Genomic DNA, 23,706 nt, shown 5'->3' with positions numbered 1-23,706 from the left:
CGAAACAGTGCAGATTGCCTGTCCGCGTCCGTTACAGAGAATGTCCGCTAGACAGAAGCTGCAAACACGTTAAAACCAATGGAGGTGAGTTGGGGAATTTGAAAATGTCCGTTGTAGAGAGATGTCCGTTAACGAGAGGTGTCCGTTAGGAGAAGTTTCACTGTATATTTAAATAGAATTTGGTCCCATGACGCTTTAACTCATTAGTTTGTATGTGATTCTAAATTTTTTTTAGCAGTTTAACTGCCGTATTTGTGAAAGATCAGCAAGTAAACAAACATTAAAAGATGACTTTTGGAACTATTCACAGAAGTATTCCACATGTAATTAATCAAGCATGTTTTTCTATAATCAAACCTGAACTGAGAATAAGGTTTTGTGATAAACTTAATCCATCCCAACAAATTAATTACTATAAATTCTTTAATTAAAAGACAGATTTTTTTTCTTCTGAATGGATTAACTTTGAGCAATATAACCAGTGGTGAGCTGTGAATATTTTAACAATGGGCGCTCACAGTTTTGCCGACTTTTTGATGTGAACAGCCTGGTCATCATCCCCCCCCCCCACTCCTTATGATGATACCCGGATACGATAGTATCTCGAGGTCTAACGTTTTAATAGTACGACATCACAATCATACTTCCTGAAGTAAGGATGACTGCAACAATACGTATATTTGACAACAGTTTAATTTTTCGTCTCGCATTTTCGTAACATTCCATTGTTAGTTCCCCCGAACAGCTGCTTACGTCATTTCAACTACAAGGTCGGTACTTCAATCGACGCTGTTTTCTAGACATTTAGACACTTGCAATCACAGGTACAAATCAATTACTTCAGTTATCATAAATCCATTGTATCTTGTCTTCCAGAAATTATAAAAATTTGCAAATGTTCAATAAAATATTTACAATATAAAAGCTCTTATTTCGTAATCAATATACAAATCAAAATAACTAAAAGAAATGCAAAGGGTTCTCATAAAACCATCTACTGCACGTGCTTGGTACACACGCCACTTTTTTATTAGTCTCTTTTTTTTTTTTCTTTTTCTTTTAACAACTATGGATATATAATGGATACATTTTTTTTTGTGATAAAATTTTAATATTGCGTATAAAAAATAACACGAAACATTTCCCATATCACAACAAATATTACATAAAAAACAAACTCTTCTAGAAATTGTACACAATATCACAGATTATATAAAAAAAATTATTATACAAATATTCAAGGAAAATTTATTCTAAAAATTGCCATATACAATTTACTTCTTTATTAATATTTGTTGTGGATTTTCTGCTTTGCTCAATAGCTGAGCGATGATTACAGAGGAATGATTTGACGTAACAATCCGGATCAAATTGAAGCAATGGTTTTCCATTTAGATGTATGGTCATCATAATCGGCAACATGTTTAATTGTCAACATTATTCATTCATTTATACAATATTATTCATTACGCTGAAAGCACTGCTAATCGCAAAGATATTTCTAGCTTTCTTAATTGAAGAGGGAATTTCACTCGATTTTAAAGATAAACTGTCTTCGACAAAATCTCTAAAATCAATTTTTATTTATATTTTATCAGAAAACTTAAATTTCTTATTCGTTTTTCACCATCTTGCCACGGAGATGAAAGTTCTTTCATATTCCAGGTAGCATATGTTTAAAATTTCTTTCAATTCCTCATCGTCAACAGTATCATTATTTTCTTTATTTAATTTAAAATTATTGTGTTGCATTAATAACTTATCCTTAATAACATGTCACCAGGTAATTTTTTAAATGTGTTCTTACTTTCGATTCCTTCAACTTTAATATGCTCTCAATTTTAGCTTCATAATTTCCTTCAGAATTTTTCAAATTAGCGATAGCATTGATAGTTAGAATAATTAATTTATCTGCTTTTACCATAGTGATTCTGTAAAGTTTCTGAACGGTAAGAGAGTTCTTGCAGGATCATTAGTGCTAAATCGTTAATAAATTCCAAGATTGAAAAGTTGGTTTAATAATCCAGAATATTTAATTAACTTTCTGATTCAAAATGTTTGCATAAAGCGGAATAATTTCTCCAACCCTCATTTGCAGTCTGTAAGCTACAAGCTGCCCATCGTGGCCTGAACACACGACCGATCTTTATAATTTCCATGTCAAGTTCAACAAACATCCTTAACTCGTGCTGGTTTTTTTGGAGATTTGTGATACAGTGTTTTTTTTTTTTTTTTTTAACTATTGCCTGTATACCATTATATTTTGGAACATTTTCTTTACAGTGAAAGCCTCGACGCGGTTTCCAAATCTGCCAACATTTCATCTTCGGAAAGTTTACTTAATATCTTAGTTGCCTCATCCCCCCCGCCTGCTCAATGTTGCTACTGTCACTAGTTTTTTGAATACTGTGCAAAATATCAGAATCACTCAGACATTTAGCTACTGTGACCATGTAAACAAAAGACGGAGAAATTTACTGAAACGCGTGGATCAGTCACTTCTCCGAAAAACATACGACTTCTTGTCGGAGTAAAGGAGAAACCACAACATAGGTTGACCAGAGGCTATTATCCATGTCGGGAATCTTCTTAATCCTCTGACTGGCTATGGAAAGCATATTAACTAGCGACATCTCGGAATGTGGCTACATAGGTTTTACGGACACCATTGACGTTGTGGGATGGTAATCTCTTTCACCCTTAATTTGCGCTTTCTAATTACCTAAAGGCCAGAGGTGAGGACAATGCACACAAAGTTCTATCGTAATCCGTTTGTTCTACGGAAATTATTTTAAATGTTTCTGTAGAAACCAAGGGGAATTCAAAAAAATTTGCTATGAAGAAGTTCATTAAACAGAGGTCCGACTGTAATTAACTGAAAAATAAAGCAATTTTAAAATACATAACTGGTCGATTGTGCCATTAAAATGCTGGGGATGGGGCCCCCCATAGTTCCGGCTCTAGATACTCAATAATTAAATTGAGGATTTCATTTGTAAAATAAATAAATCGCTTCAACAATGGGCTCGCGAATTTTAAAAAAAAATAATAATAATGGGCTTTCGCGAGCCCACTACAGCTCACCACTGAATATAACCACGGTCATTTGAATGCTATGCAAAACAAAACACACTTACTCTTTGACAGTCATTAAAGTCTAAAAGATGGTGCAGGGGGTTATGCACATGGGATATTCAATTTTGTTCTTAATGATATTAATTGTTTTGGGGACAAAACAATTAAGATCATGTGAAGTTTATCATGGATTTGGTCAAAGATGGGAAGAAATGTGGAAGGCCTTCAATACTGTAGCAGTGTTGAAGGCCATGTTTGCCCATATTTACATATTGAAAGAAAAAAAAAATCATATTACAAGCTGTGAGAAAGTGGATCATTACTGGTCAGTTCCTGTTAAATTTTGGATATAAAATACAAATAGCTTAACAGAAATGTCTTTTCACATCTTGATGGAAGCAGTTTATTAACAATTCAATCTTACACTTTTACACATGTGGGAGAGTTTGCCATAAACATAAAACAAGATAATGCTAATGAGATGCTACAACTACCTACTTGCATGACATGCTGCAATTAAACAGCCTGAAGCAGGGAACCCTAAAAAATGTGAAACTCAAATCCAACAAAACAGGAAACTCTTTAACTGTAAAGAGCCTCACACAAGGTTGTACTGCTACCCATAGATGTCCCTATAGACCAAAAAAGACTGGTAGAGGAGAATAACATGCCCAATAGAAGACACCCTATAAAACCAGAAAAAAAAAAAAAAAAAAAGGAAGCAAAAACGAAAAATTGTTCTAATTACAATTCTTGTAAATTAGCTTTTTCTTTATTTCCAAACTAAATTTGGAAATAAAAAAAAAAACAAAAATTGTAAAATAAATGAAACCAGATGAACTAAAAGATAAACTCACTAAAGGAAGCATCACAGCACAGCATTTATTCTAAACTTGTGCAAACCTAGAGACAAATGTCAACCCTCATTTCAAAAAATGATAAATATAAGACTTGAAATAACTGAGGGTAAAGGAAAAATGAAAAAAATTTTTAAATAAAAACCAAATGAAAGAACAACTGCAAAGGAAAGCAGAGCAAGTTAAAATATTAAAATTAAATTTTGTAAATAAAAAGAAAAGATTATTGAAACAACCCTCAAATTTGAAATATAGGAATGAAAACAAAGCGACATGGAATGCCAAAACTAAAATTAAAAATGTCCCAAAGAGGACTGTGTGCTGCCCTACAAGACAATATTTGGGGATAAAAAAAAATAAATAAAAAAAAAAGGAAGACTTGCATGGTATTATCAATTAAATATTAACAATCAAGTCTTACACTTTTATACCACATAGGAGAGTTTGCTGCAAACTGAAACAAGATAATGCCAGTTAGGTGCTGCAGCTACTTGCTAGTATAGTATGCTGTAATTAAACAGTATGGCAAAATGTCAACCCTTAAATTAAGTAGGGAAAGGAAAAGAAAGATAACTAAAGAAGAGAGAGAAGGAAAACACAGTGACCTCTTCATTATTTGGATTTTGTTTAAAAACATTGTTTTTCTTTATTCTGAATTGTTTCAGGTTTTATTTGTAGTTATCTTTATGCTTGAAAAGAGGGTTGACATTTGTCTTTATGTTTGCATATGTTTAGAATATTTTCCTTCAATGGCTATAATGGCACCACCTTGTGTGAGTTTCTACACTGTTGTGGTTCCTTTAGTGAGTTTTGGCTTTCCATTTCACCTAGAATTCATTAATTTTACAATTTTTGCAAAATAAATGGAATATGACTGGGACAGTGGCCAATGCCATCCTGATGAAAAGGCTACTGCATTTTTCCCTTGTTCTTTGGTTATGTTTTCTTTTCTCTACTTTAAGTGATGGTTGACATTTTGCCTTTATGTTTGCATGTGTTGGGAGTTTTTGCCTTTTACTGGCAACAGTGGTGCCACCTTGGATAAGGCACTGCAGTTGTGCTTTGTCAGGATTACTAACTTTCAATTTCATTATTTTTATTCTTTGTTTTACATATTTTAAATCCTTTAATTCTCTCTCTCTTAAGTTTTTTCTTTGTTCAGGATGTTTAATTATAGCATGCCATGCTAGCAGATAGCTATACCACCTCATTGCAGTTTGCAGCAAACTCTCTCAGATAGTATAAATGTGTTAAATTGAATTGTTAATCTTTAGCTGATAATACCACATATGCCCTTATATATTTTTTCAAATATAGAAGTGGTTGAGGTTTAACATTTTGTGGTGTATATGAATCCCCTCCCCCAAGTCTATAACACTTAGATCATTATTATTCAGCTCTTATTAAATTTTTAGGTTTAGAAAATGAAAAAAATAAATAAAATAAAGTTAAAATAAATGCTTAAGTGTAGTGTTCAGTGACTTGTACATTAGGTGCCAATAGCATCCAAACTAAAAATCAGAAAATTTTGCAAAAAAATAAAAGAAAATTATATATACACATATAAAGTATTCGTGGATCAGTGGCTCCCAAACTACTGAAAATCTATGGACCCCTTCAAAAAAAAAAAAAGTTTGTGGACCACACACACATTTGTGTGCGTAAAAACACATATTACTTGAAACCCCTTCTGAATGTTGTGCAGACCCTCTGGAACTGGTATATGGACCCCAGTTTGGGAAATGCTATATTAGATAATCAGTTTTAACATTTATTTTTTTTTTTTAATTCTTTTTAAAGAAGAAAAACTAAATATTCAGCTGTTTTGAACCTAATGCTGAAAAATAATGAATATGAATACTACCTACAATCCCAGGAATGTACAACTTTAATGCAAGTTATTTGAACTGATAACTTGTATTAAAGATGCACTTTTTAAAATTTCATTATTATTACTCAGTTCCATATTACCAGAATACATTGTTGTACTGTGTTATCCTGATTTGCATGTATCAAGTCATTATTATATTACTGAACTAGAGAGAAAGTGAGTGGGTATTGACATATGTAAACCACTTAAACTTAATTTGTAAGAAGCTGAGCTTTTTTTACTTTCATCCAAAATTTTATCCAGCTTTCCAAGCTAGACAAGTCTACTTTAACGGATTTGAAAGTGTTATCAGAAAAACTTTAAATATTGCTTTCTACATAGGAAACAAATATGAATGAATCTAAGGTTTGCACTATACTGGTAGAAATTTCTACTAATGTATTTTAAAGGACTCATTCCATTATATTCAAATAATATTTTAGTGCTACAAAAGCTAAAATATATAAATGGTGTTGTAAACTCTTTAGGCCTAAGCTGTCCAGATAAATGGACAGCTTAGGCCAGAAGAGTTTACATCATTGTAACAGTTTTATTGCAGCAGCTAGTAATGGGCTGTTCACTTTTTTGTGGCAGTGTACAGGCTCAATCTCATTATGTGCAAAAGTGTCTGTGCCAGACACAAATATGCCTGTACCACAGCCAGCCCTTAAATAAAAATCATCTTTATTGTAGGACATTTCATAACTTCCAGAAGATGACTGGAAACTACATTTAAAACAACATCAAACCAACATGTATTAAAACAACAAACCAACATGTATTAAAATATTTAATGTTTCAAAATGACTAATTAGATTATACAAATAAATAATATTCAAAAGATAGAGGAGAAAGAGCAAATACCTTTGATATATGGTCATAAAAAATCCTCCACCAAGTCCCATGCTTTGAGGAGTGGTAACACCATTGCATAACATCATAGCAATGGCTGCATCAACAGCTGAACCACCCTTATCAAAAATTTCTCTGAAAAATATTTCCAAATGAAAATTTATGCTGTTGGAATAGGCTTATGACCTTATATTATATTTATAACTTTAAGTGTATTTTTTATTTACAACTTAAGTCTTTTATTTCTAAATTCTTATCTCCAACTTATTAAAATGATTTTTAAACATACACACACTCTCACAAACCTCTTTTTCATTACTTTTAATAAGAAAAAATAAAATAAAATTCATTCATAGCTCTTAATGGGACTTCATATTATTATAAATAAACACTAAAATATTCAAATATAATTTATAAGCTCAATCATTCTGTCAAATTAATTCCCAGACTTTCCTGGTGTTTACTAATAAGGACAAAATCAAATAAAAGTTCACTGTATATTTTGGAAAACAGACTCGCTTTTTTTGGCTGGTGCAGCATAAGCCTCGAGCTTCCTTGCACTATATGGCTAATAATAATAATAATAATAATAATAATAATAATTTCTCAACACAAACACCTGTGGTCTGATGTTCAGGTAGTTTCAAGAGTCTACTATAATTGAACTATGCATTTTGTTGATAGAACTACATCTTCACTCTCTCGTTAATTTGCATCTGACAAAAAGCAATGTTATCTCAGGTTCTCCTTCAGTTCCAGGAAGAAATTAAAGTCAGATGGAGCCAAGTTTGGATTGTATGGGCCATATATGACATATATTTAAAACTGATCCAGTTAATTTTTATAGTCATTTGTGTACTTGTACAAGATCTTGAATTGTCATGCTGAGGAAAAAGGTGCAATATGGCCTAAGTAGCTCTTGCGCCAGAAAACACAACAACAACCGAGGAAAAGATGCTGCATGTCAGGATGGACTCTTCGGATATCTGAAATTTTGCAATATCCCATACACTATTTATCCCATATTGATTCATCTTCTTATAACTACCATTTTCATTAGTTCTGCCACTAGAGATTTCTAGTGGCAGAACAATGAAACCTCACACAGAAGCACAAAGTCTAACAAAATGAGTAGCATTCAGTTTACAGCACATATTGGTTTATTTCTTAGGAAAAAATTAGGTTGAATTATTTTAAGTGTGATCTCATAAGCAATGAAAAAATTAGACTACTTTTACTATTCTTTAACCAGTTTAATATGCATCTTGCAAAAAAATATAAGGTGGCATAATCTTCCTGAAATTACATTTCAGAATAGTGTCAAATCCTGTCACAAATAAATGTTTAATGTGGAAACCTCTGAGATTTTTTGTCAGGTAGCTTGGCATTATTGTTTGTGTAACTACATTTATGTATGTCACCAAAAATACAAACAAAGTTTGCTACAAAATGAATCAATCTCATAAATAGCACTACTTGCAAAGGAGAAGTATATTGATGCTGTATCAGTGAGGAAGTAACTAGACATCCACCAGTGTAAGACTGACCTCGTAATGATATATTTCTACAGTGAGAGATTCAAAAAAGTGCTAATGCATATAAAACCAAAAAAATTTAAAATTAAAAGCACAGCTGCTTTTAACATTAAACTCACTGAGTTTACAATGGAAAAATCTACCATTTTTTTTTATTCCGATTTTAAGATAAGTTTACTATTTTTTTTCAGAAAAACAGTAAAATTATCTTAAAATCAGAATTTTTTAAAATTCTGAAAAATTCTCATTTTTTGTTAAGAAATATGACTGTAATAAACAACTCAGAATATTTTACCACAATTGTTCAGTTAGTCATAAAAAAAGCAAACTTTATTTTGCAAATTTTTCATTTCCAATACAATGCATATGACCCATGGATGATACTGTCTCTCAATTTAGAATGAAATAAAGATTAATAAAAGAATTTAAAGTTAATAAAAACTAATATCAAGAAAATTTATTTTTAAAAGAATATAAATAAATGTACATGATGGTAACTCCTCTAACTTGTTTTCCTGGTAGAGTCTAGAAATGTCTATGTGTTTTATACAGACAGTTAAACAAAATAATAAAAAACTAGTGTAGTTCTACCAATATTGTGCTGTCATAGTGTTTTGTGCACCAGTACAATCTAGTAAAGTATTATGTCAAATATTTAATACATTCAAGTAAAAGCTATATAACTTTATGAATAAATTTAGTAAACTGCGAATCTAGTTTGGCAGTCTGCTGACTTTCTATCATATTTTCCTCATGGCACTCGAAAGTTTGCTGGCTGCAAATAGAATTCAGAGATAGTAAGTTGCCAAATGAGTTTCTGGAAGCATTCAGTTAAATATTATTTAATTTAAGCATAATTTAGAAAAGCAATTCATCATCTCATAATGCTATTTGGTGGACAAGCTTTAATCAATTTTGTAAAAAAAAAAAAAAAAAAAAAAAAAAAGTTTCCAGTACTTCTCAATATTATTGAAGATAAAGAAAAATGATATTTTGCAGATCAGTTATGTCAATTATTTCAATGTGAAAACCTACCAAACACTATCATGAAACAAAACTGTTGTGCAGTAGTCTATGGTTGGGGGAACTGACAAGAGCACAAGGAAGCTTGAAATATAACAAATTACTACAGTCCTGCTTGCATTTTAACAATTCCTCATAGTAAATGCTGAGTGCAAGAAAATATTCAGCCAAGCAAAAAATAAATAGGGTTCAGGTTTATTTCTGGTGATTCTTTGGAAATTCGCTTGATATCCAAGTCTGAATTTTGACTCAACTTTTCTGAAGAGAGCAAAGTTTGCAATAGTAGTCTTCTTGAAACAATCATAATTAGTTGACAGATAATCCAACCAGAAATCCAGGGAAATCCTAGAAAAGATAATGTTTGAAGCATACTACACAAGTACACAATCCTATGGCTGTATTTTAATTTTCAAATGTGTATGCCATCAATGAAAATTTCTAATGCAGTGCATACTTCAAGAAACTTCCTGATTTTTTTGAAAAATGTTTTCATTTTTTTTTTTTTTTGCAAAGAACTGCTTCTGTTTTGCCCAAAAAAATCTCCTGTTTTTCTCCTCCTTACAATTACCCAATTTTAATCTTTTTGAAAGTCCAAAGCACTTTTGAGGGTGAAGAGGACCTTGTGGTTATAATGCTGATATGTAGTTCTCTCAACAGCATATTCAGGTTCCAGAACAGTACACAAGGAGTACTGTTATTTTGTCATAGAGATAATGAAATAATTATACCATTGTATGAATCAGTGGTCAGACCCAAGGGCAGATTTATTAAGATACAGTTGCTCCAAAAGCCTCAGAGTTGTAGGAGCCCTGAAAACAGGTGCCCTGGGGTCCCAGATTGCACAAATCCATCATTGGTCACAATATATCTTGAATACTGTATGCAGTCTGAAAGCTTGATTTCAAGGAAAGATAATCTTTCTCGCACGTGGTCTGCAAATATAATAATTGCAGACCACGTGCGAGAATATTTGCCTTTAGTTAGAGTAATCAACTACTGGAACAAGCTACAATTTTACTTTGCAGAGGCAGAGATTTTATGTAAATTTAAAGGGGGATTAGATAAATTCTGTATTTGGAAGTATAAAAAATATAGCACTAAGGAGACTGATTTTCTTTTATCCTATTTTTATTTTAAATTTATTATTATTATTATTATTTTTTTATGTGAATGCTACATAAGCTTTGCTCCTTATGATCATTCTGCCATTTCAGTACTAAATCCCAAATTTCTAAGATGTAACTTATTTCACAAGTCCAAAATTAGTTTGAAATTCTTCTGTGTAAGCTCATTAGAGCCATTAGCATTTAATAATAAGTCAAATCATATACTGTACATGTAGAGTAGTGTCAGTAATTTTAGTAAAGTTTTCCTATGCTTAAGTAAGCTGCTTTTCAACATTTATCAGACATTCAATTACACCATTTAGCACAATTTTGCATTTTTTAAACCCAAATAATATTTATTATTTGAGTAAAACACAGTAGCACAAACAAAATTATGTATAGGAATAATCTAATATCAATTTAATCATTTCTTAATACTAGTTTTAATATAATTCTAAGAAAAACTGAAAATAAAGAGCTATGTTACTAAAATTTAGGTCACACACACACACACACACACACACACACACACACACACACACACACACACACACACACACACACACACACACACACACACACACACTTAATTAAAATTTACCTTCCAATTGGAGCACAAGGTTCACCATCAATAACCCATGCAGCATTTTGATATGTATGTATGTGTGACTCCGAAGTTGGAAAAGATGGATTATAATATATTTTCTGTTTTTCTCTTATTTTAGGGAGGCCAATACTCAGAGTTGCAATAATAGCTGCACATGCTGCAGATACAACTACTATAACTAATATGACATCTCTTTTGGTGATGAGGCATCTATTTAAATATAGAAAGAAAAAAGTTAGAAATGACATAAACAATCTGAATTTAAAATTAAGATTTAAGTTCTCTCTCTCTCTCTTATAAAATCAAAAGTGTAAACAGCCCAATAAAAATTTTAATGGGGTTATGAGGGGGTATCAAAAAGTTCATACCATGCCATTTTTAATATAAGTTGTCTACATATTTATGGCCAACTGTTGGATTTCAGTAATGCAGATGTTGAGAACTTTTTTTGATCGGTTGGTGAAAATTACAAGTGCTGGGTGTATCAGTATGATTCAGAGACTAAAGACATGTCAAAGCAGTGGAAGCACACCTCCTCCCCACCTCCCAAAAAAGCAAAGGCCACTCCATCTGTGAAGAAGATGATGTTGTCTGTGTTTTCAAAATCTTTTGAAAAAGTTAAGCAATGCTTTGAAAGTGAAAAGGCATGGAATGTTAACCAAAGGTGTCAGTCTTTTGTCAGAAAATGCACTGGCTCACACAGCCGTTGCCACCACTAACTTTGTTGCTCAGTGCAGCTTCGAACTACTGCAGCACCCACCTTATTCTCCTGACCTAGCACCATCAGACTTCTTGTTTTGAGAAATGAAGAAACCATTGATTGGACGCCGCTTTGATTCGTCTCAGGAAGTCATCAATGAAGTGGAATCGTGGTTACAGGCAAAAAGTGCGGACTTCTATGATCAACTGATCATACAAGTCCGCACTTTTTTTGGCATTAAACAACTGATCCATAGATGGGAGAAATGTGTTACTATACATGAAGAGTACATAGAAAAGGATTACAATTCCTGTGAAGTTTCACCTTTCTAGGGCTATTATTTCTAGGTAATGGTACAAACGTTATGATACCCCCCCCCCTTGTACAGTTATGCCAGGCTCTACTATCAGGGGTGGGGTGGGAATCCTGTCACTATAATTAAATAATGCCAAAAAGTAAAAAAATTTTAAAGTAACTACCAAGTATGATCAACTACCACTGACTAAAAAATTTGTAATAAATTGACAAATTCCAGGTAATAACAATAAGAACATCCTATTATTTTTTTAAATGTAAATAACGGAAGTAATATGTTCTTTGATTTACTGTACATTATGCATATGAAATCGATGTGGATATTTTATGAATGAAAATTCATTCCAAAATCTAATACACTGAAACTCACTTAATGTGCTTTATGAATGGGCCAAACAATTAAAAGCAGAACACACCTCAAGAGATTAGAAGTATTCTTTCTATGAAATGTAATTTTAAGTCTCTCAGCAAAGAATTCTTGTTGCATTAATTAATCATGTTTCATTGTAATTGCACATCCAGTAAACTTCCATTATAACACTCCTGCTTATAAAGCTACTGCCCTTTTAATGTCCTTTTCTGTTTATACACCTGTTTATAATGCTTTCAGACTTATAGTACTTTTTTGCAGCTGGTCCCTTCAAAACCAGGGCTGTCAACAAACTAATTTTTTAAACGATTTCTAAGATAAATTTTTTCTTCAGCTTTTTCTGTTAGCAAAATCATTAACAATGTTGTCAAGGTTTGTACTGTGAGCAAGTTAGTGCTAGAATAAATGTGGAAATAACTTCAAAACAAAATTTATAAAAGAAAAGCTTTCAAACTTATTTAAAAACAAAAAATTAGAATTTAAATACAAGGACATTTTGATATAATAGTGAGGCCTTGGAATGAAGACTAAAAGAGGTTCATGGCTATAACAGGAGGTTACTATATAAATTTTTATTGTAATAGTTTAGCATTACAATATTTGTTTTATTTGAGAAACCTTGGTTATGCTAAAGTTAAACAAATATAATAATTAAAATTGTTTCACTTCAGTATAATTGTATACAGTTAAGATGACCAGAGGTATCCAAAATTTAAAAGAATGCCCGTGTATTGTTAATTGCTGTCATACCAACAGAAGAAATTTAGATGTAATAAACCTTGAAATGAGAGAGCTTAAAGCTTCATATCTTTGCAAATTATAAACATATTCTAAGGTTTATAATAGCAAACGAAAAACATTTTTTTTTTTTCAGTAAATGACACTTGCTCATGTGCACTTAGTACCTGCATAAATTTTCAGTATTACACTACTTTAAATAAACTTCTCTTCACAACAAGGAGTATTTCACATTTGAATAAAGAGTTTCTCTCTCAACAAGAAATTGCAGATATCAAATAGTGAAATACCAAGACAACCTACTTTGAATACGGAAGGTGCTCTGTGTTCAAATAAAGAGTGCAGTAACTCTGAATGTTAGGAATCTCATTTTAAATAGTATGGAAATTCATTAAGTTGGTAGGCGCCTCTGTAGCCAGGTGGGAAGGAGCAGCAATGCGTAGCACATGCTTCTTCATTAGACCGGGGTTCGAGCCCATCACCACCAAATACGGAGGATGCGGAAAGGTCAGGGAATGACCACCGCATATTCCCGGAGCAATATGGCCTTAGTTGCTAATGCTCCTAAAAACCAAATAACAAACAAACAAACATTAAGTTGGTGAGCATTCCATATAATATATCCATGTTATTACAGAAAAAGTCCCCCTTCTCCATTATAATATTTACTTCGTAAGCACAGAATATATATCAAGGTGCAGTCGGGTATGAAGTCTTCTGAGCAGTGCAAATAGGTTGCCAGAGCAGGTCATGGGGGTCTTGTCAACGATATACAGGAATTTTGCCAGCAGGGATAAGGAGGTGATTATCCCTTTGTATAAGGCAATTGTCAGGCCATACCTTGAGTACTGTGCACAGGTCTGAAGGCCTCATTTTAGAAAGGATGTGGAATTGCTAGAATGGGTAGAGAGAAGGGTAACAAGATTGGTGAGGGGAACAAAGGGGTGTTCTTAACAGGAAAGGCTAAGTTCTGCAAACTACAGTGTCTAGAGACTAGACACTTGTGAGGTGATATGATTGAGGTGTATAAGATCTTGAATGGTTTGAGCAGGCTCAATCAGTGCTGATGGGATTCTTCTTCTTGCTGAAATTACAAACCTGAGGGGGCATAAACTTAAATTGAGAAAAGACAGTTGTAGAATAGATGTGTGGAAATTTGCTTTTAGCCAATGGGTAGTTGATTGCTGGAACAAAACTTCCATCTGTCATTGTGGAAGTTTGATAGCTTAAATATATTCAAGGAAGAACTGGACAAACTTTTTGGTGAATGGATGGGTGAAAAGGTTTTTTTTTTTTTTTTTTGGTTGATGCTGTATAAGCTTGCTTTCTTGCAGCATAATGCTTGTAATAATGCTAATATACTATCATTCACTGGAATGAGAACACATGCCAATGTTTCGGTGGTTAATGTATGCACTGTAAAGAGATATGAACCAAATGTTCATTCATGTTTCTGAAAACCAAAATGGACTTCTTAAATGGATAAAGAGTATATTAAGCTTATAGGACTTTTTCAGGACCAGACACATTGGCTTTTTAGGTAGAAAATATCTTTTAACCATGGTCCTCTTAAACAGATTCAACTGTACTCTGCAAAGCATCATAAGCCCAGATGACAAATGCTGCACCTATTGTTTACAGAGCAAACAACCAAAAACAGGATGCTTAATCATTCTATCTGTTTTAACAAAAGAAAATAAGTAAAAAAGAAAACACATAATAAAAAAAAAAAAGAAAATTGAAAAATTGTATGAATTAAATTATAAAATTCAATAACAGAATAAAAACAAAAGCAGAAGATAAAACACATGAAATAAGAACTGATGTACTAAGAACTTTGGATAAAATTTCCATATAACAATGGTGAATCATCATGAGCTTCAGTCCTGGTGCAACAATTTTTTTATGTAACAGTTTTCTTTTCTCTCCTTTTTTTGAAGCCCCCACCTGAGTTCAGGACACTAATACAGTTGCCATTGCAAGGCTGCCAATATGCATTTAAAAGCACCCATTCAAGCTACATAGAAATATGATCACTAATCTATGATCATTGAATTTCTGTGGAATAAGGCATTAATAGTCCCAAATATATGGGAAGGCTAAAGGCAAACTTCCGCACATCAAATGGAAATTTAACCTAAAATCCTTTAGACTTAACATTCACAGTTAATAATTATTGGAATATAATTTAAATTGTAACCCTTTCTGTAACCCATTGTCTGATGATGCGTATCAGTAAGATGCCTGAAATATCACCTTAAATGTATAGTGGTTTGGGCTATAAGTTTAATAAACTACATCCTAAATTTAACGTGGTATAAGAGTGATTATTAATTATAATAATTAATCTTCAAAGTGCCCAGCTGTTATCTGAAGTTGATGAGAGGTTAAAACAAATAACAGGGCACACTGATTATATAACTTTCGTGGAAAGGATATATATTTAATAGGAGATCTATGTCAACTTTCCCCAGTATGAGCTACTCCTATCTATAAACAGATTAGATAGCATACTGTCGGCTCCACTCTGTGGCACGGGCTTGAATACTATGAGCTCTATGAAGTGATGTGTCAGTCTAATTGCTTTCTACACCGTATTAACCAAAATCGGTAATGGCTCAAAGTTAGAAGATTTGGAAAGAGAACTGATTGAATCACGTTTCATGATTAAAGAAGAAGCTGATTGACTTTGCCCCAACAGTATAAGATTATTTCTTCACACTCATTCTGTAAATTGTTATGACTCCACCGAATACAGAAGCTTCATAAAATGTCAGTTTTAGACACTGGCAATCTGCCCTACAAACTTCCTTTGGTTGTTGGCAAACCATATCTCATCACCACACGTATACACATTTCTGATGGAATATCGAATGGAGCTCTGGCAAGCATTGAATTTGAAAAAGGCACATCTAACACTAAACAACTTTGAATCAAATTTCCATATGCTCGTGAGTCGGTTCCCGGTACACCTGATCGCATAACATTGGTGATGTCCTTATTCCGATTGGACGCCGCATGACCAGTTGTTGTTGTTGTTTGGTTTTTAGGAGCATTAGCAACCAAGGCCATATTGCTCCAGGGATATGCGATAGTCATTCCCCGACCTTTCCGCATCCTCCGTATTTGGTGGTCACAGGCTCGAACCCCGGTCTAATCAAGAAGTGTGTGCTACGCACTGCAGCTCCTGCCCACCTGGCTATGGAGGCGCCTGCATGACCAGTGTGTTTTGAATAACAATAAAACGATGTCAGCTAAACAGAATCACTTTCCCTTCATTCCAGCATGTGCAATAACCTTTCATAAATTTCAAGGAGCAACTTTCGATTCAGTTGTGTACAAATGTGTGAAAAGAATCATGAGCAATCGTTGGTTTACATCACCTTGTCCAGAGTAACTGATATAAATGGACTACATTGTTTCACCTACCGGTGGCAAGACCATTCACCATGGATTGAGAAATGCACAATCAATGGTGCACCTCTAAAAGGCATTTTAAAGGTTAGTGAGTAATCCATTGAGAATCATACAAAACTTTATTAGGGTTTGCCAAATACAGAAAAGACATCTGTTCTTTCTCTTAATTGTCAAAGTCTTTGAGCTCATTGTGAAGATCTCACAGACACAGTTACTCAGCACTGCCAAATATTAATGCTCTTGGAAACTTAGCTAAATAATGACAAGTGTTAGTGTGCCAAACTTCGATTGTCAAGTGAGATGGTCAACGAGCTGGTGCAGTTGGAATATACCAAAACAAGAACAATAATGCAAATGCTATTACTCCCCATCTCGATATTATTTACCAACAAACGACGGAAATATCTGTAGGAGTCAGGCAGAGTGGGAGATATTTGTGCTGCCGAATGTCTTGCATAATGGACAAATTGTTGTTACCATGGTTATATACATTTAAGATATTATAGATTTCATCCACTTCATTCTTCTGCCTCATACCATTGTTGGTGCTGCACTGGTGAAGAAAAATTTATCATCAAATACCAATGTTGTGACAACTACGTTAATTTCTCTAATCCTAATTCACAGCCACTTGTTGAGTTTCTAAAAAAGAAGTTCAACCTTACTATGAACACCGATTCTGATATAGCAATGATGAGAAGCACTTCTATAAACGAAGTTCTCCAGCAGAGATATATAATTTGCAATCACAAGTCTGTCTCATTTTTTAGTTACCAAAAATCAATTGTATCTTGTATTCCTGAAATTGAAAGCTAATAAATTACATTAAAAAAATAAAGTTGTATTTTTTTTTTTTTCTTTATTTCACAAAAAAAAATTAAATTCTACAGAAATGTTTCACATAGAACATAGTTTGTGCATGCCCGGCACATGCATATTTTATTATTATTTTTTACGATACACTTAGTTTGAAATTAGCCTGACAATTAAACTGGACAATGTTATTCACACTTTCGATTATCCAGATCTCCACTGCAACTGGTTGTTTTTTTTTTTTTTTTTTATCCAAGTGATTACTTTCAACATAGATTGAATAGCGCATGTGACTGCTATATACAGTGCTGTTCTTGTTATTTCCTGTACCTCGTAAATTCTTATAAGTGACCCTCATGGAGTATCAACAAAAACCTAATGACAGATTTCATCTGACATTAGGGCTCGGAATGGACTGGAGAGCATAGGTACACCGTTCTAGTTCATCATCTGCCTCAATAATGTAACATACATATTTGATTATTAAAAATCAAATATTTTATCAATGAATGTTCTGTTTCTTAAAATTTTCCTTTTTGTAACAATTATGAAATATTAACACGTATTATAATGTGTCTGTGTCTGTGACTGTTAAATTAATAAACCTTCAATAAAAAATAAATTCATTCTCAAAAAATTAGTTTTCAATCCAACCAAGCCTGAAATTTTGTAATAATATTTGATTAATATAATTTTAATTAGCCCAAACATCAGTTTTACTCGGGCCAACCCAACTCAAAAGACCTATATTATTGTACTCTCATCTGCGTATGTTCTAATTCTGCATAAATTCACCACTGGGCAGAAGAGACCCAGATTATGGCTCATCTCAATGTGAACCCGCTGGGCCAGATTTAGACAATGTGAGACACGGTAAAAGCATGTGAAGAGGTCCAAAATAGGTAATTATTGATTTTCATTCTCATAAAAGAAAGCAGCAAGGCTCCAAAGAATAAATCTTGCACTGATATGTGCTCTAACAACCATGTTGAACTAACCACTATTTCCTGACTCCCCGCCTCAATTGCAGTGGTGGACCTAGCATTATGGTAGTTGCAAGGTTTCCCTCCCCTGAGCCAGACTGACAGGTTTTGGCCCCATACGAATAACACGTCGTAACCATTAGTCGATGACCCAAATTTTCTGTTGGCGGTGGTGATAACCATTTGTCTGCCTGGTTCATTTTCATTTTGTCCCCACTCTGAACTTCGATCATAAAAGAGAAGTCTACATAGTGTTATTGTTATGCAGTTCCCGTGGTTTCCCATAAATCCGCATTAAGTACTCTGTGATGATGCCCAACATTGCAAAGCCAGTCGATGTGGGTAGTGTGGGTTATATGAGTAATATGTTGCTTGACGGGCCTCTTCATTATTGGGAGACTCAATCACCAGGAAGGAGCCTCTATCCAATGGCATGAGGAGCTGGGCCAGGGAGTAGAAAAACATCTGACAGGCTGTCCACACTCTTGCAGGAGCGCGTGGAGAGGGAAAGGAAAGAACAGAGGAGAGACAGGAAAGCGGAAGATAGGGAAGACAGCAGGGGATGGCAGACTGTGAGAAATCTCCCCCCAGGGCAAAAATGAGCAAGAAGAGTGTTAGATGCAGTTGGGAGAGGTCCTGAAGGACTGTGGGTAGGGAGAAGAGAACAGGTAAAGTTCAAATTAAAGAGTCAGATCACCACAATGGCTATTTGTCATCCCACCAAGGAACAAGGGTCAGCCAGAAGAGTAGGAGAACGCACAGCTTTGGAACAGATGGTGGAAAGTAAGGATTAGGAGCCCAATTTGCAGTTTCACGACTGGGAGTTTCTGGTGTTGGAATCAGTTGCTGTGTGGAGGAGGTTGCACGTGATGCCAGCAACGATGAAAGACCTCAGCATATCTCGTTAGTGCACGGAAGGCATTGTTGTACTGCAATAACTTGGTTTCTAGCCAAAGTGATGTGGTATGAAGGTCTAGGAGTAGTTGGTTTCTTAGATCTAAGTATATGTTTCATGAGTGCATCACGTGGTTCCAGTCTTCAGGTTCTCCACAGGTACAGAGGGTGTCTTCAACTAGAAGGCGTCTCTTGAAGAACCCATGGTCAGCTAATAGGAAGAAAGCATAGATGTTAGGGAAGAACAAAGTGGAATGTTGTTTGTTGATGTAGGATAGATACCTGGGGGAGGGTTAGTAGTTGCACCAGTTGTGGAGTTATTCCAGCGGGTTTGCCATAAGTTTATCAGTTCTAGTCACACACTTTTGTTCCTGTTGGATATCAGTATGGGTTTGAATATTGAGGAATTCTGCTTCCTTATTCTTAATGGCTTGTGAGAGGCCAATGAAAGTGACGTGGAGGGGTCCAAGGGGAGGCAGCCTGTTAGTATCTGTATGGTGGCAGTTGATGTTGTTCTACATGCGAGGGTCATGTGTAGTAGCATAAGTCATTGAATTTGACATTGTATATGTACTATAGTAATTCAGTGGTGCCATACTGCAGCTCCAATTCTATATTAGAAGGACCAATTCTATATTCGGCAGTATAAATACTGCCGAACATAGAATTGGTCCTTCTAGACCCCAGTCCTTGCAGGTAAAGGGTGCTAACATCATGATGTAATTTTTTCTTTTCTTTGATGGCTTGGAGATGGGGGATGAAAGTTCGGTCATCCAAAATTACTCCTAGGTACTTTCACTGATTGGTAATTAAAATATATGGTACAGGTTCTGGAAAAGTCCAGTTTGCCTTTCAGTAGGAGGGTTCTGCTCTTCTCAGTGGAGACTAAGTTTATTTTCCCATGGCCCATAGAGACGGGATGGAGAGAACAACTGCAGCCTGGGTTTGTGGCAGAGGAGGGGTCCCCCTCAACAATGATAACCATGTCATCGGCATAAGAAAGCTAAGCAGTGTGGGTGGTTCCTCAGGAGCCAGTTGCTGAGTATCATATTCCAAACAGCTGGCCCCAAGATGGAGCCCTGGGAACAGCCTCTAGTTAGATGTCAGGTGATATTTTGTTTTGATGCTGTTTTGATTAGAAAAGTAGCTTTTGAGACAGTGGTAGAAATTCCAGGTACAGTCAGTGACTCTGGCCCTCTGGATAATGCCAGGCCAACTCACTGTGTTGACGGCTCCTTTGAAGTCAATGAAGATTGTTAGTACATAGGTTGCATCTAACTGTTCTGCCACTTTGAGAGTTTTAGACAGGGCATCAACTATGATGTACCCTGGTCTTAATCCAAATTGAAAAGGGGATGCCACCTTTGACTTCATATCAGAGTTGGAAGAGGGAGAGCAGCAGTCTCTCAAAAACCTTGCTAAGAAGGAAGCAGCACAATGTAGTGTGTGTGTGTGTGTGTGTGTGTGTGTGTGTGTGTGTGTGTGTTCTTGTATCAGGATGGCTCCTAGACATTTGCCATATCCACCTTTACCTTTTTTCCTCTGTGATGGTGCAGAAACTCTGCATAATGGGCCTGAGCACAAAATGGGGTGGTATGCCTTGAAAGTACCTGTGGGGGTCCTTAAAAGGGAAGTGTTAGGGTTGTTTTTATTTGCAGATAAAAGATAAAGATTAAAGCACCAAATTCATGTTACCATGTTCCTCAAGCTGTGAAAAACCCTAATATTATGATGGTGCATATCCCCAAATTTTGGTGGCATGTCAAAATCAGTAGATGCCTACTTTACGAATGAGAGGTGGACAGAAAGAGGCCTAATTTCTTTACATTCCCGTTCGTCCATCTCAGTCCACTGGATTTATTTATTTATTTTTTTTGGATTATGAAAAGACAAAGACTGTCGTTCTAACAGTTTTAAAAGGAAGAATACTGAATATATAAGTTCGATAGAGTGGCAAAACTATTATACTGTCAGCAGGACCGTCCTTGGAGAGGTGTGTGGGTGTGACACGACGAGTTTTTAGATTCGGGGTTCCGAATCCAAACAAGGCCCTTGGCAGCCCCTCAACAGTTTTTGCACATGGAACCACCTGAAATCAAAAATGAGGGGGGAGCACAATGGTTTTTTTTTTATAGCAGGTTGCCATCTTCTGCACTCATAAAAAAGAGGACATTTACATGTTTTGGGGCAAATAAAAGAGGACAAAAAAGTTCATCTTGGATTTAAAAAAAAGAGGACAAATATATTATGCAAATAATAAAATAAAGACAATGTAAACCACATTTACTGATGTTTAGGATTAGTACATTCATATTTGTCTTGAGAAATTATTTCTTTCAATAGCTCTGGATTGCCTCTCAAATATGTGTAAAAATCAATGCATGACATATGTTTGAAATTGTACTGCAAAAACAAAATACCTTTTACAGAATTGACATTTAACCTATTCCTTTCTTCTGTCCACTGGCTTTGCATTAGAGACATTTGCATTGTGAGGAGGAATTGCAAAGAAAAACTGGGCAATTTTCAACAATTCTCAATATGGAATTCAATATTTCTTGAATTACTAAAATATTTGGCACACTTTTCATGTATAAGCATGTTTTTAAAGGCTTTATTATTCATTTGACCCTCAAAAAATTTCTTCAAATTGTTAAATTGGTCAAAACACTTAACATCATCAATTGTTACCCCTTTGTCAATCAAGCAGGAAATAGAACATTCTACATCGTTCCAGCTTGGTACTGCATCCATTTTCATCCAGATAAAATAGGAAATGGATTCCATATGGTGAAGCCACTTATCTAAATATTCCATGCAATTTCCATACAGATTTTTTGTATCACCAGAAAATTTTTCACATTCAAGTACAAGTCCATGTTTTTTGTATAGCATTTCCTTTACTCTTAATGGCATGAAGTTGTGATCCATCCGTTTCGAGATAATTTCTTTCAATGAGACTAAGACATCTAGCACTTCTGCAGCTGAGTTACTTTCCTTTTCAATTCATTGTATGTGTATATGGAATACACTCATAAGTGATTGCATGAACCAAAGATGAATCTCACTAAATCCATTTTTAAAGAACCTTTTAATCACAATGGGAGGCTTTTCTTGGGACAGAAAATGAGCCTGTAAAGCTGGAAACATATCTATGAGCCTTGTGATGCTTGGAAATAATGAAAGCCATCTCGTCTTGCTGTGAGAAAGGAGCTGTCTATATTCAATCTCAACAAACTCACAGTATTCCTTTACCAGTAGTATTTAAGGAATACTCACAGTATTCCTTAAATACTGGTAAATTTTAAAAACAATGTTCTCTACATCAACTTCCCAAAGTTCTGCGGCATTCTGAAGACAACTGTTCAAAATATGTGCAGGGCAGCCCACTCCAATCAAAGTCTTGTTATGTAACAATTTCTTTAATTTTGCAAAGACATTATTCCCTTCTTCATTTCGTCTGTCCTCCAAACATTGTATTGCAATTGTCCCCAGTGAATGCAATACATTTTTCACACAAACCATTTTTTTCAAGAGTTTCTTTAACATACATAGAAATGGTATCTGCAGTCTCGTTAGGCATCTTCTGTAATTCAATTAATTTTGTTTGTAAGCCTCCATTTACATCAAAATACTGAATAATTAATGGGAAGATTTTTTCAGAACCATTATTACTTCTATGAGTTGAGACCCCACAGTATGCAATTTTATTTTCTTTTAAAGTTTTTACAGCAACATTAAGAGAATGATTTGCAAGTACGAAGTTTACAATGGCTTTGTCTTGGTTCTAGTGCAGGAAAATCTTTTTGCTATCTCAGAATCAAAAAATACATTTTTTAACATGACAGTTGTGCGATCCATTGATTTGTAACTAGTATGATGTTTAACAGTGTGAGAAGCAAAGGTACCCTCTGCAACAGCCAGATCATATTCTATTTTACCGACAGCTTTGACAAAAAAATCTGTAACCTTTCCCGAAGAGGCCTCACCTTGAACTGCTTTCTTGTGCTTCTCAGTTTCAATGTGATGCTTCAAATAACCAACCCTTTTATTGGCTACTGAAACATATGTCCCCATTCTGCAAACTTTACATTCAGCTTCCCATTCCTCTCGGCCAGATACAAAATATGGAAATTTGTTTTTCATCTCTTCTGTAAACGTGCACTTCCTTTTAGGCATTTTAGGGGGAAGTCTTTATAACATTAATTTTTATAATTGAAATAATAATAAAGATTTTTTATTGTAAGTAGGGAAGCATAAATTTTATTAAGGTTAGGTTATGTTTTACATTCACAACGCTGACTGGGCTAGCTGGGTGGGTAAAGTGCCTGCCTGGCAACCCAAAGGTCGCGGGTTCGAATCCCGCTTCGGGCTTGGATCAAAGTACTGCAAAAACCTTGGGAGGTGCATTATGGTCACAGAAGCTGATGTGCCAACAATTACCAAAAAAAAAAAAAAAAACATTCACAACTAAACTAATTGCTGAAAAGTACCTACAGGTATAAAGATGGATAATAAATATTTTTGTAATTAAAGTGAAAAACAGTATTT

At 34.5% G+C, this 23,706-nt stretch overlaps 1 protein-coding gene across 1 annotated transcript in view; it reads right to left on the bottom strand.

The window, feature by feature from the left end:
• Window positions 1-23,706, bottom strand: part of LOC150085978 (scoloptoxin SSD14-like) — a 157,028-nt gene that overhangs the window by 55,498 nt on the left and 77,824 nt on the right. The window contains exons 2-3 of the mRNA XM_090373629.1: window positions 10,920-11,135; window positions 6,667-6,789 (exon numbers count right to left, since the gene is read on the bottom strand). Of these exons, the coding sequence (XP_090229755.1) occupies window positions 6,667-6,789; window positions 10,920-11,135 (339 nt within the window). The remainder of the gene's footprint in view (window positions 1-6,666; window positions 6,790-10,919; window positions 11,136-23,706) is intronic.

The sequence above is a fragment of the Mastigoproctus giganteus genome, chromosome 5 (genome assembly GCF_048544385.1).
Source record: "Mastigoproctus giganteus isolate SK-2022 chromosome 5, ASM4854438v1, whole genome shotgun sequence".
Lineage (NCBI taxonomy): Eukaryota > Metazoa > Arthropoda > Arachnida > Uropygi > Thelyphonidae > Mastigoproctus > Mastigoproctus giganteus.
This window is presented reverse-complemented; position numbering and strand designations above follow the sequence as displayed.